The 18,763-nt window shown below is 40.3% G+C and overlaps 1 protein-coding gene across 1 annotated transcript in view; it reads left to right on the top strand.

The window, feature by feature from the left end:
* Positions 1 to 18,763, top strand: part of LOC119858670 (L-threonine dehydratase catabolic TdcB-like) — a 96,350-nt gene that overhangs the window by 49,150 nt on the left and 28,437 nt on the right. Inside the window, exons 2-4 of the mRNA XM_043518801.1 lie at positions 11,570 to 11,912; positions 16,851 to 16,967; positions 17,789 to 18,030. Of these exons, the coding sequence (XP_043374736.1) occupies positions 11,745 to 11,912; positions 16,851 to 16,967; positions 17,789 to 18,030 (527 nt within the window). The 5' untranslated portion in view covers positions 11,570 to 11,744. The remainder of the gene's footprint in view (positions 1 to 11,569; positions 11,913 to 16,850; positions 16,968 to 17,788; positions 18,031 to 18,763) is intronic.

Raw genomic sequence — 18,763 nt, forward strand, 5'->3', positions numbered from 1 at the left:
AGACCATCCACAGTTCCTTGATGGCTTCAGCCACAGCACAGCATTATGGGCGGGACGTAGGGACTGGGGACTACTCTGTGGTCTTAGCAAATACCTCCCTCTTTCACTGCACTCCCACTCCATTTATTTTCCCTCTTGACCTGAGTAATCTGAGTACAGGCAGTGGTATAGGGGTTTCATAGGCATTCCTGAGCTATCCAGGCTCAGAATTAGGGTCTTTTAATCTATCATCAACATAACAGCAAAGGGGAAAAAAAGCAGATGTGTTCTTTGCCCATGCAAAGCATGGGACTTGGGCACAGATGTTCTAGAGGAACCATTGCCAGACAGCAAGCACTATCATTAGAGAACCATTCACAAAAGTGGTGTCCTCCTACTCCCAGTGTTGGCATGCTACTTTATCCAGCTTCCAGATGATTTGAGGGAAGTCTGACTTTTAAAATGGTATCACTGATAAATGGAGGCCTGGAAGTTCAATGGGAAAGGTCAGATGCTTCTCTGGCAAATCCTTCATTAATTTTTCCAGCACTGCTTGGAGTGTGGTGTAAGAAAGCCAATGGGTCCTGTCAAGGGCATCAAGAACACATCTGTCCTCTAAAAATTTTTTTGGTGTTTCAGAACTGATGAACAAGCCCAGCTTTGGACATTGTGTGACCCAGGTGAAGAAATCTCTCTGGACCTGAACCTTTGCCCTAGTACAATCCATCTGTTAACACTTTCTTTATGCCAGGAATGTGTTGTGCATCTAGACTGCAACTCTTGTTATGAAAAAACTTCTTTTCTTTTCTTTTCTTTTTTTTCCAGACTGGCCATCCATGCGGACCTGGTTCCTCATAGCTTAGTCACATAAAACACCACTTAGTCTGTTGTCTATTTGTTCAGGGGCATGAGCGCCCAAACGAATGTTGATATATTTACAATTAGGAGCATATTTTAGGGGCATAGCGAGCAGATCGAGGGACGTGATCGTTCCCCTCTATTCGACACTGGTGAGGCCTCATCTGGAGTACTGTGTCCAATTTTGGGCCCCACACTACAGGAAGGATGTGGATAAATTGGAAAGAGTACAACGAAGGGCAACGAAAATGATTAGGGGTCTAGAGCACATGACTTATGAGGAGAGGCTGAGGGAGCTGGGATTGTTTAGTCTGCAGAAGAGAAGAATGAGGGGGGATTTGATAGCTGCTTTCAACTACCTGAAAGGGGGTTTCAAAGAGGATGGCTCTAGACTGTTCTCAATGGTAGCAGATGACAGAACGAGGAGTAATGGTCTCAAGTTGCAATGGGGGAGGTTTAGATTGGATATTAGGAAAAACTTTTTCACTAAGAGGGTGGTGAAACACTGGAATGCGTTACCTAGGGAGGTGGTAGAATCTCCTTCCTTAGAGGTTTTTAAGGTCAGGCTTGACAAAGCCCTAGCTGGGATGATTTAACTGGGACTTGGTCCTGCTTTGAGCAGGGGGTTGGACTAGATGACCTTCTGGGGTCCCTTCCAACCCTGATATTCTATGATTCTATGATTCTATGAATTATCCAACTACTTCATAATGAATGGGACAACAGACAAGCCCCACATTCCACTTACCCCCTTCAGCTCAAAAGAAAATATCCAGCCTGACTCTGAGGCCTCTGACTCCAGAAATACTGGAGGGGTCAAGCCTAGAAAATGGACCTTCTAATAAGAGAAGGCTTCCCTTATAACACATGAGTTCCAGTTCGGTTACTTGTAACAAACAAAGGCTGTGTGATCAACTGAGGCCATTTTGCCTCCACAAGGCAACCTCATATAATTTTGGGGACCTGGAATCCAGCCATCCTCACCTTAACCAAACAAAGAGACCCCCTTCTGAGAAAGGCCTCATTTGTTGGGTTTAGATAACATCAGAACAAAGGCAGTTGGACTCTAATGCCCTCTGTGCTTGCTACTCAAACAGATATATAGCAAGCAAATAGCCTACCATATAGGGCTGGGCTCCAAGGCATGCCCAAGTAAACTTCCTGTGGAAACGAAGAAAAGTGATAGCAATTCCAGTACCACGGAAGAGAGCTGCAATCTTGGCTCTTCTGACTGTGCTCCAGCTAAAAAAAATGAACATTCTACTTCTAACTGTGACCTCTCCTGTAAATATTCAAGAACACTACACAAGCTCATATGAATGAGTTTCTTCCATGAAAGGAAACCCCTCTTTGGGAGGGAGCAATCGAGAGTAATCAGGGTAATTCATAGTTCTCAGATCCTTCCAGTTGGCTACATTCTACAGTGTTCTAGAGCAGGACAGTTTGTTTAGTTTGGGTGGTCAGAAATTAGGCAGGCCTAAGGTGGCTATATCCTCTAGCATGTTCAGGAGTTTCTTCATGGCTGAGTGGTAGTTGGTGAAGCAGGCACCCTATAATAACATGGAAAGCTTGATGCTTTTTAATGGACTTGGAGGTATCTCTTGTAGTTAACTAATAACACTTGCATAACATCATATTTTACACACATAAGGAGACTGAATATTCAGTCATTGCCCTTATGGGGAAGAATGCCCTTTTTGTCTAGCATTCTGGAATGGTTATTACCAGTGGAATTGTACCTGCTTATCTGGGAGGGCCACGTTAGATTCAATGCCCAAAACATGCATAACTTGGGTACCTAAAGTAAGCACCTCCACTCCCATTGACCTTAGTGCACTCAAGTGCCTGAAGTTAGGTGCCTGAGTTAGGAAAGCTTTATCCAGTGAATCTAATTTGGCCCACACATGCAGGTACAATTCTATTAACATCAGTAGAGTTTCACTAGGACTGAATTTGGCCCATGGAATCAAATCCTTCCTTTTAATTATACTAGTGAAACACATTAAAATCAGACCGGTCCTCTGAGTGTAACTAAGGGCAGAATTTGACCCATTGTCTTATAACTGAAATAAAATATATCACCTTTCTAATATTGTTCCCATACTGTTGATAATTCAATATACTTAGGCAGGAAATGTTCTGTGACAGCCTGTATAAATAAAGGCTTGTTCTTGTGTTCACAGTTACATGATAGATACTGCAACTATTTCCATGGAATATCTTTTACTTATCATACAATGATAGCAAAAATTCTGGTGAACTATGGGCAGTAGTAATCTCTAAATAAGATAGCATGTTTTCCAGTAGTCTAATGACCACATAAGAACAGATAAATGAAGTATGATCTTGGATATACATAAACCATTTTTTCTTGAACTGTACCAGTGTCCATAATTTCTTAAATGAAAGTAGATAACAAAATACAGTATTTCACACACAAACCACATTGTAGTATTAAAAATGGCTGAAATAGCTAGTCATTTTTGTCACTTTCCACAAGATTGTCAGCATATTCAATTTTCAAAGGGACAGAGTGTGCAAGTCATCAGAAGCTGGTAAGGTTTAGATGTCACGGAGATTTATTGAGCATGTTGATTTGAGGAACGCTCTTTGGAAAATGTTGTAATCATCTTTGTTTAAACTGTACTTCCACAAGTAAGTAAAATCTATTTGCAAGAGCAACAGGTACCCTTCTATCTTTTAATAAGTAGTAATTAAGGCTTTGACTTTTTAAGGCACCACAAAAATCTCGTGCAATTAATTACTATTTACTCATTCATACCAGCTGTCAGAATGCACAAGATTTGCTTATTTGAACAGCAAGATTCAAATTATTTCTTCTAGGAGTGGGAGGTTTGCTATATAAGGTTGTCATCTTAAAATTTCCTTGAATATGCATTTTGGTCTTGAATTTGACCTGTCAATGTGGCATCAGGATAGTATACCTATTCTTACTATAGCAGTTCTTTACTCAATTGGTGTTCCCAGAAGTACTTGCGCTGGTAAATACAACCTATTTTAAAGCCCAATGTGAAGTTAGTGAAATTAGCTGTATCAGAACAGTTTGAAATTATAAATGTCCAGTTAGAATGTTCTCAAGCCATCCTAAACATTTTATCATCTTTTAAATTGAAGATTTTTTTGGCTGGAGGGTGGGGGGAAGGCAAGGAGACCTCTGGTATTTTAACATCCAGCCATCTCTACATTCCTGTATCATCTTAGGGCTAATATAAGCCATACAGTGACTTCTTATATGGATGTCCATATTTCTGTCATCTCTGCTCGTAAATATTCTGTTAGCTCATTTTGCAGTAGATAGAAAGACTGCCAAGTGGATCAGATTTTGTCCTCTTATATGTGTCCTATGCCCATTGGTTTCATTTAGCAGTTATGTTGCATCTGAGTGTGGAGGTTAGCCAGTTGACGAGTTACTGCAAGATAACTATAATAAGTGGAAAGAAAAGGAGTACTTGTGGCACCTTAGAGACTAACACATTTATTAGAGCATAAGCTTTCGTGAGCTACAGCTCACCATGAAAGCTTATGCTCTAATAAATTTGTTAGTCTCTAAGGTGCCACAAGTACTCCTTTTCTTTTTGCGAATACAGACTAACACGGCTGCTACTCTGAAACCTATAATAAGTGGTTATTTCTTTCCTCCTTGAAACAAAAAAGGCAATTTTGTGGTTTGAATAAAGTGTGCAGAATTTTCTTTTCCCCAGATGCTACTTTGTTTAATTTACAATGCTGGGAGTTTTGAAAGCAGACAAAACAAAAGACAAAACTTATTCATCATTTTAAGAGCATATTTCAAAACAATGACCATGCAGCTGCATTGAGACTTTGCATTGAGTAACTATCTGTATAAGTAAATTTCCTACAGTTCCTTCATTCTCTTTGGAATGTCTCCATATGGATCTTTTATTTTTCTTTCCAGGTATGCTGAGCAACTGTTCACAGAAAAGTAGGTTTATAAGCCATGTTGGCATGGTTGTTTTTACTAACCACATTGAAGGTGAAATGGCATGAATTATAGGCATGCAATAAAACTTTGACAGCTGGATATTTGTTTAATGTGTGTGTTGGAAATAAAGAAGCTCATTCACTGAACTTGTCTAGGAGAATCTATTGAAAAGCACAGCTGATTCATTTGGAAACAGCCATGATTTATATTGTGTGAGGAATATATTTGAGCTGGGCACATTTCCCCACTCCCCCCTTACGAATAACAAATTCACTGAGAAATAAATTTTTCTAGGGCACTGAAACTATTTGAGAATTTGACCTGAATTGTGAATAGTCTGGCCAAAAAAACCATGAAAACAAAAATTTTGGAAAAGTCACAACAGTTGACAATTTTTTCTCTAGATATGTTCAAAATGAAATGTTAGTTCAAAATGACATTTTTTAAACTAAATGTTGACTTGAACTGATATTTCATTTTGAAACGTCACTTAAAATTGACATTTGATTTTTGAAACCATTTTTACTTGATGTTTAAAATGTTGCATTTGACCTGAACAAAATTTTTTCTGTTTTGTGTTTTATTGAGAAAAAACAAAATCATTCAGTTTCAGTTCAAAACAAACCACCATTTATTTTTTGGTTTTCTGGCTGGCCACTGAAGTGAAAAATCAGTTATTTGCTCAGCTCTAGATCTGACCGCTAAACCATATACCACTTACTGTCATGGTGCATGACAAGTCATGCTTCTACTTTTCATTGCACAGACTGTTGTTTGCATGTTTTTATACATGCATTAACTGTAAGTAAGTCTCTGCTAAAGATACACATGAAGAAGTGAATTAAGCAAAGTAAACAAACTGCCTTCAGGAAGATAAATGCACATGACCTGGCATAGTTACATATTGGTGGATTTGCAAACCCTCAAATTAGCTGTTGACCTCTACAGATCATGAGCTCTCATATGAGACAATCAGCACATACGATATCCTGAAGCTATATCCTGGGTGATGTGGCTGCTAACCTCTTTGGCAAGAATTTCCCAGGGGTAACATAGTAGCAGCGGGAGCTCTCATGTGGACAAAGTAAACTAGAGTAATTGCTGAAGTCAATGGAGTTATGCCAGGAGGCAATTTGGCACAGCCTTCCTGTAGCCATCAAAACTGTAGACTAGACAAAGTCTAAGATTCTGATTTATTCCCCTTCCACCTCTCTCTAGCCCTTTCCTGGGCCAAAACAAGGAAATCCAGGAATAAGGCCAAAATCCCCGATCTGTCATTTTGGTCTCTTCTCTACTGGATAAAAGGAAATGTTTTGTCTGTTGGTCAAGGAACTGCTGAACTGAGATGTTAGTCTGCTAGATCATGATTGCAATAGGCCTATTTAGGTCATGGAATCTTGCAATATATTGTAGCAACTCCTGTAGGAGCCATTTTAGTCTAATGCGTTGAGCTAGCCACCATGCAGGAGAACTAACTCCCAACTCCAAAATAAATTAACTGTAGAAATTGATAAGCTATAGGCTAATGGATGAAAGAGTTTCATTTAAAACCATAGTCCGTGCTCTGTCTGATAGTATGGCAATTTTCAGATGAATTCCTAAGAAGAATCTTTAAAACACAAACTTCAACCCAGCTAAATTAGAAACCTGGGAATCTAGACCTTGTTCAAGACATAGATGTTTTATCCAGTCTTGCTTAGAATAGTGATGGAATAATGTTGCTTTTTTCTAACAAGGAATTTTGAAGAGACAGGAAAGTTTTTGTGGGAAATAGTCTTTTTTTCTCCCTCTCTCTCACAAAAATACCCTTTTGCAAAACAACTGATGAGGCTAATACAGGACTGCATCCACCTTTTCTTAGCTGCCCTAAACATTCCTCTTCCAAGACACATAGTGGAACAAAGAAGAATGTATTGGGAAGTAGCGCTTCTGACATGCTTCAGGAGTCCATGTAGGAGCATTGATGGCAGTTCTTCAGCACGGGGCTTTGCAGCTTGGAAAGGGGGGGATTTGTGGCAGGGAACATTTCCTTCTAAATGCGCCATAATGACCTTGTTGAAAGTTGCTGGAATGTGCAGCACCATGGTGATCAAAAATGTAAAATTAGTGAGCCATTCCAGTCACCATCTCTGTGGATGAATGGCCTCCTAAATCACTTGGGAATCTTCCAGGACTGTAGAAAATAACCACAGCTCATAGATTTTGTTGGCAAGGATGCTATAATCTCATATTGAAAATATTTTTTTTTAAATCTGGCAAATGTTGTTTCGCATTAGAGTGACACTGAGCTATTACAATACAAAGTTCGGCTTTTATTAAAAAAAATTTTAATCTCAGAAGTATGAGCAAGAGAGTTAACTCCTATCTTTTCAATTGCTGCTGTTCTGTTTTATATCTTTCCCTCCATAAGTCACTTCCTAAATTCCAAGAATGTTTGGAAGTTTGGCCTTTATCTGTTCAGGGGTCTGCAGTACATGAGAATTCCTGCACAGGACTATACATTATAATCTCCAACAAATAACTTGTAAAGATAATCATTTGGAATGCTAGTCTTGTCCCACTTAAAAATAATAATTAATAATAAGAATATCTTCTGATAAGAGAGGATAAAACTAGCCTTGCTAATATGACCTAGCAGTTCCCATGAAAAATTTGTCTCGAGTGAAATGAAGATGTAATTTTGAGAATACAACCAATCCAGGCAATGTACTATATGCTCCTCAGATTCATTATTTCTGTATTTGCATTACAGTAGTACCTGGATGTGCCTCCAATCTTGGGGCCCCATTGCACTAGGCACTGTCCATATTCCTAATAAGAGGTAGTATCTTAACTGATGAGTTCACAATCTATGTAGACTAGACAGGCAAAGAATGGGAAGAGGAGAAAAATACATACACAAGTGCTGTGATTTGACAATTTCACATAGCAGGATAGTAGAACCAGGAATAGAACCCAGGTCTTGAGTTCCAGTTTAGTGATCAATCTACTAGACCACAGTACCTCTGAGTACTTCATGAAACTATGAACTGAAAGAGTTTAAGGCAGAAGGGACCATTAGGTCATCTAGTCTGACCTCCTATCCGTGCTTAATTTGTGTCAGGGTTGAGCCCCAACACCTCTAGGCTTGGCAGTTCATAGCCCCAGCACATATGGGCTTCCTGCATCCGTTCTTAATGTAAAAAAATTGCTTGAGCCCTGGCCCCTCTTCCATTACAAATTAAGCACTGCCTCCTATATATCAGAATCCATTAAATTTCACCCAGATACCCCTTCACTGAGCTCAAACTCTTGAGTTAGATTAAAGCATTTCAGTCCTCAGGAGACTGAACAGCTGTGTGCCACAGGCAGAGAACAGGAGAGACCAAGGTGCCACCTGTGCCCAAGGCCCCTTTAATGATAGGAAGTTGGTGGTGTGAGATATACCTGGCTGGTCCCAGCAGATGAACCAGACCCCAGGCTCAGAGGAAAGGGGAAAAAAACCCCAAGGTCCCTGCCAATCAATCTGGGGAAACATCTTTATGGCTCCAAATCTGGCAATTGGTTGGACCTTGAGCAATACAGATTAGCCAAGGAAAGAGGATTCTTTGTACCATATCAGAGCATTGGCCTACTCCATCTGGTGCCTGGTCGCCAGCTGTGACCAGTCCTTGAGAGGAAGGTGTGGGGGTGGGGAGGAATCCATAACACATCTGATCACTTGTGCAGCAGGGGAAAAAATTCCTTCCTGGACCCCCGCAGGCAACCAGCTGAAATCTTGAAGCATGAGATTTTATTAGAATCATTGTCATAATGTAGAGCTGCAACTATTATGAGCATTGCAAAGCCAATGCAGAGCTTTCTGTTCTCTCCATGGCCCATGAAGGCTGAGAACGAACAGCAGGTTCATAGATTTACAGATTCCAAGGCCAGAAAAGACTCCACCACCACCACCATCCAGCACCCTGGGGGGGGAGGGGGGAAACAGCATTTCTCCCAGAGGCTGGATTAAAGAAAATACTTTAGAAAGATACCAAATCTCCTTTTAAAGACTTCAAGTGATGGAGATGGAGGACTCACCCCAGGTGAGCTGTTTCAATGTTGAATAACCCTCACCGATAGAACACTGAGTCTTATTTCAAGGTTGAACCTGTCTAAATTCAACTTCTAGCCATTGGATCTTGTTGTTCCTATGTCAGCAAGGTTGAAAAGCTCCCCTGTCCCCATCAGATGTGTTCTCAGTGTGTAAATATCTGTACATAGTGATTGAGTCTCCTCTCAACCTTCTTTTTAATAAACTGACTAGATTGAGCTTCTTAAGCCTCACATTTTAAGGTATGTTTTCTAGCCCCTGGATAATGTTTGGGGTCCTCCCGTGAACTCTCTCTAATATTTCCACATCCTTCTTGATGAGCAGACTTCAGAAGTGGATGCTGTAGTCGAGCATTAGTCTTACCAATGCGGTGTGCAGAAGCGAGATCACCTCCCAACTTGATATACCACTTTTATATTTAGCCCCTTTTGCCCCAGCATTGCACTGAGAGCACATGCTGAGGCGATTATCTACAATGACCCACCTAAGTCCTTCTGAGATGCTTGTTTTCCAAGAGTCTTCCATCTATAGGCATAATTTGCATTCTGTGTTCCCAGGTGTATTACCTTGCATTTGGTTGTATTAAAAAGCATTTTGTTGGATTGTGACCATTTAACCAGGCAGTTCAGATTACTTTACAATAGTAACCTGCCCTCTTATTACTTATTTCCCCACCAATCTTTAACTGTAAACTTTACCAGCAAATATTTTTGTCATCTGACCTTCCTTCCATGACACCATGCCAACAGGCATTACTTTTAATTTTAACCTCCAAGTCTTTGTTGATGGTCTCAAATTAACAATTGCATTCTTGCACCTGGGACTGACATGTTGAAATTGAGTTGGCAATCCTCCAATCCTTTGGAATTTGGTTTTTCAAGACTTGTTACAAATTAACATTAGTGGTTAAGAACTCTGCTAAATCCTTTAAACTCTTGGGTGTAAGTTATCCAGATCTTTTGATCTGAAAATGTTGAATTTTAGCAGATGCTGCTTCACAGCTTCCTTTGTTCCTTTCTATTCCATCCACAGCATCATATAGGATGGCTATATCCTTCAGCTTTGTTCAAAATGCAGAACAGAAATATTTATTAAACATTTCTGCCTTTTTCTACATTACTATTTACAGTTATACCATCTGTATCTAGCAATGGACCTATACCTGACCTAGGTTTGGGGGTTTTTCCCTAATGTTTAAATCATGCTGGTTTATTATCTTAAACCTATTGGCCACTGATATTTCACTTATTCTTTTAGCTTCCCTTATCAGTTGCCTATACTTTTTCACTTATTCATTGCTGTTTAATTCCCCTCTTTATATGTAAATTCTTTGTTTTATTGCCACTTCCCCCATCTTCTTTTAACTAGGATAATTTTTTGCCCAGTGTAACTTTTTTTTTATGTCTGGAATTGTGGGGTTTTTGGCCGTCCATTAATTTTTGTTAAAACTTCCCGCCTTTTTAAATTTATGTTCTTGGTAGTTATGTTGACAATTTCTTTAAGTTTTGGACAAGTGGCCCTATAACTGATTGATGCCATATTTTTTTTGCACAAAATAAATGTAACTAGATCATGATCACTGGTACGTAGGCAACTAATTTTTAATATTTTAAATGTATACTTCCCCCCCCCTCATTTTTAAGTGAGCGTTTTATTTTAATGTTGGCAATAAAGTATAATTCCTATCCTGGGACTAAGTCAGATTCTGCTTATGAAACTGCTTTGAAATCCATGGGTATTACTGGTGAAAATGAATGATCAATTTGACTCTACACATAGGCATAGGTTGTTTGGTGGTTTGGTTAACTGCTTGTAAGACTGATTTGATGACTTGCTAATTTACTTATTTTTAAAAAATATTTAGGAATGAAGGAATGAATGAATTCAGGTAGCTACACTTGTGCATTATGTGCATATCTCTCAGAGAAGCTAATAAGATACTGGAGATCCACTGGCACAACCTATGCCTATGTATGGTGTTAGCATTTTTTAGTTGTCATCCTTTTTTTTTTTTTTTCTGATCAGCCCAAAGGGTGAATTCCCTTTATTTCTCCCCTCTTTTCAAGTGTTTATCCATATACAGAATGTTTTAAATTGGGGCTTAGGAGCTGTCGTCCTTTAGCTTCATAGTAGAGCATAATTATTAGCCCTTGTTGCAGTCAGCCCATCCCCATCACATGCCAGATAATGGCTGCTAACTGCATACTTTGCAAGTATCTAAGAGCAGAGAAGCAGCCACCTGATGCATATTGTATAATCACACCTGTTACTGCTATTATGAGCTTTAAGGGAGTGCTGTGTCACAGCCATTTGTCTTTTTCCAGACTTCAGTAGTGCTGCAAACACAGGACCAGATTTTTTCAGCAACCATTGAACAAATTAGAGCTATTGGTGCTGAGCAGTCATGAAAATCCAGCTCCATATGGTGCACAGGTACATTCTCATTAGCAAGGGAATGATAATTCCTTGGTTTGTTCATGTGCCCAGTTATCTGCTGCTACTGTGCCAGTGGCTAGCTGCATGGGCTCTCTATCCACATGGAACATGATAGTCCAATAATAACTTAATTTGTCAGTCTGAGGCATGCAAGTGAAAGAGAAGATGAGGCGTGGTGTCCTTCTTAAACAATAGATGTCAATCTTTTAATCATCCAGACTTTCATTGCTTTCTAACAAGATTATTTCATTCTTTCTTAGGAGTGACCGGAAAGTGAAAAAACAAGATGCCCCAACACCTTGCGAACATCATTGCTGTAAGGAGGGGCCGGTTAGAAATGGCCATGTTGGGCAGCGGCCACCATCCATCAACCCCGAGAGACTGAAAGATTTTGGTGAGGAGGACTACCTGAATGGGGACGTGAAGACTTGGGAAATGAAGATAGTGAGCCATAATGAGGAATTGCTCAGAGATGCCCTTGACCCAGTCACTCAGCCAAACAGTAGAAGCAGCCAGCCAACCTATAATAAGCTGATTCGATTTGAAGATATTAGTGCTGCAGCTTTTAAAATCCAGAATGGTGTCCAGAAAACCCCCTGCATGGTATGGTATTTACAATGCTTTGTTCTCTGAATCTCTCTCTTCTTATGGGAGTTAATCAGAAATGATCGGGGGACATGCATTAGTAGCAGAAGATGCATCTCTATAGGAGGATGATCCTTCCAACAGAGTAGCTGTCATCAGCCAATGTTTAATTTTTTCTTCTGTTTCTTTCACCATCCTGAATTCTCAGTTGGTTATAGTGACCTGTAGAATGAAGGATACTATTGCATTATGCACCTAATTAAAAACACTTGCCACAAGTATCTTCTCACTTATGCGGCAGTAAACTGTGTATTGTTGTGTCCCTTTCAGCAAGATTATACTGAAGGTTATGTCAGCACTTCCAGCACATAAACCCTCCACTTCACAGGCAGCCTTTCTTCAGCAGAGCCTCAGATTTAAATTTGGTGGCAGATGACTGTGTAATCTGTTTAAAAAATAAAATGATTAAGAACCAATGTCCCCATGGAAATTATGTAAAACTTTGTCACATCCTTTATAAAGCGCTTATCTGACCCATTATATGGCTGAAGCAAAAGTCAGGTGTTCTGGGGTTGAGGTGATGGCTCCAGCGTAACAACCCAGCAGGCACTGTGTTGGAGACAGCGATCCAAATGGGGACTGAACATCATGGGATCTGTAAAACAAACGTGGTTCTAAACTTGCAGAGTTAAATTCTGTAAGTAGCAGGCAGTGAGCAGAGGAAGTATGGAACACAAGATGCATATGCCTTTTCCATAGGGTTGTGTATATTGATTCCTCAGGAGCCCAAATATCTTGATCCCTAGGTAAACTTGAATAAGCCCACGTAGTTCAGGTTCGGTAGCTCTCTGTTTTCCATGTGTTTTCTGCTTTGGTCTGATTTTTTTCCTTTAAGCCACAACAAAATAAGAATCAGGTTGGTCTTCACTATTTCCACTGTCCAACGACCGAAATAACATGAGGGAACACAATTCACCCCCTTATTTTTCTCCCTAACCATTCCACACTGCCTCAAGGTGGAGAGAAAGATAGTAGGAAAAGTAGATTTTTTTTTTTAAAACAGAGACATTTTTTAAGCCACCATTTTCCCTGAGTCTCCCATTGTGTCCTGTCTTGTTAGTCTATTTTAGACAGAGCAGTGGCATGATGCTCATAGCTAAGGTTTTCTAACACTTTGTATGCAACTGGGCAGTGGAGTAGGCTCAATGGAAGTGAGGGAGACCTCATCTCTGCAGAGGTACGAACTACTGGGTAGATCAGGTATTAGCTGGAAAGGTGTAAGGTAGAGGCAAACTGGTTGATTTGCATGGTATTCCCTATCTGTACTGTTGAGACCCCTATTCCATTTTTTCTCTGTCTGTGCCATTTAGATTCTGTGCCTAATTGAACATTGGTGCTGACACATCAATTTTTTGTTTATTCCATTATTATTTTTGTTTATTTTGAATATTCCAGGAAGAGTAGATAAGCATCTGTATTGGAGCCAGTGAGCTGGGTGTATGGATTCTGTATGTTTCATTATGCTCAACAACTTGAGCTGGTATTTATCTGTCAGATTTACAACTGCATTAAGGAAAGAAAACCAGAACGGAATTAACTTTTTTTTTTTCTGAGTATGTAACATGTAAATAATTTTACCATTTCCTCACTGATTTTGGCTAGTTATGAAAATCTCTGTGGCTTTTAACATTTATTTTGCTTAATATAACCTCTCCAAAATACAGCTTAAGTCACAGGAATCCACAGAACACAGATGCCTTAAAAGTTCTGGCAAGCTACAGGTTTTATGTAAGCACCATTCTTTATAAAGTCCAGACTTGAGCATAACTGAGGGGGGTTAGGACAGAAAAAAAAATGAAAAAGGCACCAGTGACTAATGAAGTAAAACTGTAGAAGAATATATTAAATGGCAAGTTCTATTTAAATGCTGCACTTACTCCTTGTGCACTGATAGACTGGGCTCTCACTTCCATGCACCTCACACAATCATTTACCTTTGTGTAAAATGCTACTGCTCAAACTTAGGGTGACCATATGTCCCATTTTGGCTGGGACAGTCCCTTTTTGATCAGTTGGCAAGAGCAAATTGGACAAATGCCCACTTCTGTCAAAGCGGGGTCTGGAGGAACGTGGGTGGGTGGGTGGGTGCGGTGATGCCAGCCCCATGCAAGGTGGGGTAGCAGGGCTTGGGTGGGGGGCAGGCAGGGCTCTGGCAAGTGGCGATGCCAACCCCGTGCAGGGGCATGGCTCAGGTGGGAGGTAGGCAGGACTCGGGCAAGCAGCGACGCAAGCCCTGTGCCACAGAGGAGACAGGAAGGGCTTGGACAAGCAGCTCTGGTCAGCCCTGCACAGGGAGTGGGGCTCGGGTGAGCAGCTCAGGCTAACCCCATGTGGTGTTCCATTTTCCCTTTGGGAAATATGGTCACCCTACTCGGACTCCAAAAGGGTGGGAAGCCATGAGGAACCAGACAGATTCAGCAAAATTGACTGTAGAGCAAGCTTCACTCTGCTATCACTCTGCCCACTTAGTGAGATCATCTGTAAAATGTACTGGTGCATGAACTTGGGAGCAGGTGGAGTGGTTTCATTACAACTCATCTGCCAGCCTCCAGGTGGCAGTGACTTCATCATTGCTAGCATTGGATAGACTGGAGCCAGCAACACAGAAGCGAAAGGTTCTGCATCAATCCCCTGGGCCATCTAATTGCCTGCAATGTGTTTTAAACATGTTTTCTGTTTGGGCCAAATTGAAAAAGGCAAACCCATCTGTGACGTGTTGGATCACAGAAACCCCCTAGGGCTGCCACTTGATGTGCCAAGACTACTACTGCCCCTGCTTTCCCTGCCAGTTTGGGACTCCAGCACCCTGTCTTGTTGAGCTAGACATGCCCGTCTGCTCCAACACAGACCCAGGGTCTGAACTGTACGCCTGCAAGCAACTTAAGAAGTGTTCCTGTCTTTAACACTCAGATGCCCAACTTCCAAAGGGGTCCAAACCCCAAATAAATCCGTTTTACCCTGTATAAAGTTTATACAGGGTAAACTCATAAATTGTTTGCCCTCTATAACACTGATAGAGAGATATGCACAGCTGTTTGCCCCCCCCCCAGGTATTAATACATACTCTGGGTTAATTAATAAGTAAAAAGTGATTTTATCAAATACAGAAAGTAAGATTTAAGTGGTTCCAAGTAATAACAGACAGAGCAAAGTGAATTACGAAGCACAATAAAATAAAACACGCAAGTCTATGTTTAAGAAAACTGAATACAGATAAAAACCTCACCCAGCAAGCTTCCTTTTACAGACTAGTCTCCTTCTAGTCTGGGTCCAGCAAGCACTCACACTCCCTGCAGATACTGTCCTTTGTTCCAGTTTCTTTTAGGTACCCTTTTAGGTAGCGAGGCTATCTCCTTAGCCAGCTGAAGACCAAATGGTGGGGTCTCCCACAGGCTTAAATAGACTTTCTCGTGTGGGTGGAGACCCCCTCCTCTCTCCTATGTAAAGTCCAGCTCCAGGATGGAGTTTTGGAGTCACATGGGCAAGTCACCTGTCCATGCATGACTCAGAACTTATAGGTGGCAGCCATGATTCTCATGCTTCCTTGAACATCTTCAGGTAGACTTCTTACGTGGATTGGAGCCGTACAAGATTCCTTTCCCTTAAGTGTTTCTTGACTGGGCAACTAATTTGCACATTACTTTCTCAAGAAGCTGACCAAATGCTCTACTAAGGCTGCTTAGAAAACAAGCCAGTATTCATAACTTCGAATACAAAAATGATACATGCATACAAATAGGATTATTAGAACATAAACTTTACATACATATGTTACAGGGCATATGTAGCATAAAACATATTCCAGTTATATCATTTATATATAATATTCATAAGCATATTTCCATGGGGCACCGTCACACCATCATGTTATACACCAATGAATGTCTTCTCCAAAGTACCACTTAAAGAGAGGTCATTAGAGCTATATTTTCTAGCTATATTTTCAGGGCCTGAGGGAAATTGTTGAGGCTTTTTAAGCATAATATGATATGAAGGCTAGACTTCATGCTTAACATGCTTCAGCATCTCTCCAGTCAATTGAACCATCTTCCATAAAGATACCAACTTTGAAAGTGAGTGTGCATGCAGATGTAAAGGGTTGTAGCAATAAGTTCGTGTGATTGCTTTGGTTCTTGACGTGCATGCTGTTGTGTTACAGTAGCAACTGGAGGCCCTAGCTGAAAACAGAGCCCCACTGCACATAGGGTTGCCAATTCTGACTGAGAGACTTAATATACATCGTCCAGCTATATATTTAAAATAACACAACCCCTCTTCATTTGCTGTCCTAAATTAGGGCCTGATCCTGCAAACCCATAGTCCTTACGCCCATCTTAAGTTGGTGGAAATAAGGTCCCTGTTTCATAAAGTTGCTGTACGCTGTTTATATAACAGTCACTTTCGTACCAGAGGACTGCATTTCAGTGGCAAGTGAAGCAGTTTTGTTCATGTAGTGATGTATATATAAAAAAGTAATATTAAAAAAATGCAAACTTGCATGAGGTATCCATATTCATGTGAGAGATGATGCCCGTGTGGTATTAAGGTAAGGTGGCTCCATACAAGGAAGGAAGTGAAAAATAAGACTTATAACCTTTTTAAGTATTACTTTAAAAAATCTCAGTTATTTTTTGCTGTAAAATATGTGGCATATACAGATACATAATGGTGCAATGTAAATGTTTTATGGACAGTTGTTTGGGATGATCTACATAACTCCCAAGAATCTTGGAAATTACACTGGACCATCATGTATTCTTAATGGAAATATGTAATACTTATATTTTGCTGGAACTGACTAATGATTGTGCTGTGGTAAAGCAAGTGAAAGACTGACTTGGAATGCAGGCATGTAAAATACCGCAGCAACATAATAATTGTTTTCCTGTGTTTTAGTATTCTAGACTTTCAAAGCAATATGGAATGGATATCTATCTAAAGAAAGAGTTCCTTCAGTACACAGGATCTGTGAAGGAGCGAGGTGTGCTTTACCTGCTAACATCTCTACAGCAGGTATGACAAATTATCCAAGTCTATAAAGAACAAAAAAAAAAATTAAACATGCTTAATCTCTGTGCAACTTCGTGCTATTAAATTAAAGGTGCAGAATTAAAGGTGACCCTATTATTTGTAAACCCTCCCTAGCTTGCTGTATTTCCTCATTTAGTATTCAGATACTGCTGGGTTGAGCAGCCTAGACGTGCCTGTGAATAAATTAATTAAAACTAGACTGAAAAAAAAAATGTTGAAATCACAAATTATGTGTGGATTCTGTGAGAAGAACCTGGGTTAGTGAATGGTTTTGGAGAGAATTCCAACATACTTGAATATTGCTTTTATCCCCCTTGTTGTATCAGATGTGTTACCTATCTGTAGAAGAAATAATATTTAGCTTAGATACTAGGGCACTTTAGAAGTATTGATTTTTACAGCCACTCTGCATCATTATGTTACATAGGGGGAAAGTGAGGCAGAAAGGTCAAGTGATTTTCCCAAGGGCAGAGACAGGGACCAGATCTTGTATCTATTAAAATCACTCCGAGTTTGGCTGTGATTTCAACAGGAGAAGGATTAGGCCCAGGGAATGTTAGAACTGGGATTCAAACTCAAAAGTTCCTGGTTCCTAGTCCTGTATTTTAAGCCATTTGATCACCTGGAGATGCATATGCTGTATATCTGTGCCATATCTTGATAATGTAACACTGGGGAAGAAGACTTTAAAAAGGCTATCACAGGGCAGTTGAAATCATGCACCATTAATCTTTGCATGCTTATATGACTAAGATGCCATTTTCTGTGATACTGTGTGATCTAGAAGCAAATGTGTTTTGCAGGAGCAGCAGAGAAAGGGTGTGATAGTGGCTTCTGACAGTAACTTTTCCATGGCAGTAGCATACCATGCCTCAGAACTCCACATTCCAGTATTTGTCATCATGTCTACCAGCACTTCGCCAGCCAGAGTGAAAATGTGCCGTGAGTATGGTGCCATGGTGATCTCCTATGGCACTTCAGCCAAGGATTCTCAGATCCACGCAAGGAGGCTGGCCCAAGAGAATGGCTATCTATACCTTGAAGAGTAAGTAAGTTTTATCAGATAATTGTTCAGAATCTTCAGCTTTGCAAAATCCATTTGGTGTCGTATTTTATTACAACCGCAAAACTTGACCCTTGCTAACCAAAAGTTACACTGAGTTTCCTGTGAGCCTGGGACAGACTTCCTGAGAGTCTGGACTGGCATATTTTCATTTTTCTGGTGAGCCCATGATCACTGGCACTCTTGCATGGTTTCCTCTCCAAATGAGGCAAATTTAGTGGCTTTGGTTGGAATTTACATTGAGCTTTTATACTGGTTCAGAACAAAACTTGAAGTGATGTTTCACCCCCTATTTTCCTCCTTCTGCCGTGTAGAAATATTTTAGATGGATGGCATGTATATGGTGATGCAAATCTAACCATTTAATATTAAAATGGTGGAAGAGCTCCTATTAAAGCACAATCCTGCAAATCTTTCATCATGGGAGCCGTCCTTAGAAATGGTGGGAAACCTAAATGGCTTTCTGCATATTTCAGACCTATTAAATCTCCCAGACTGGCCAGGTGATTCCTCTTTTTGGCCACTTTTTGCACTGCTCCTCACTAGAAACTTCACTCTTACAAGTCAGAAAGCTGAAAGAGCTCACGAGGCTACACCTCTGTCTATAGAGACATAGCCTGGAGGACACTAACCATAGCGAGGGATCTTAGAGTATGATTCATCAACCTCCCCATGGCTATAGACTCAGATATATGGCCAGAGAGCTACTGGACAA

Source organism: Dermochelys coriacea, chromosome 7 (assembly GCF_009764565.3).
Source record: "Dermochelys coriacea isolate rDerCor1 chromosome 7, rDerCor1.pri.v4, whole genome shotgun sequence".
Classification (NCBI taxonomy): Eukaryota; Metazoa; Chordata; order Testudines; family Dermochelyidae; genus Dermochelys; species Dermochelys coriacea.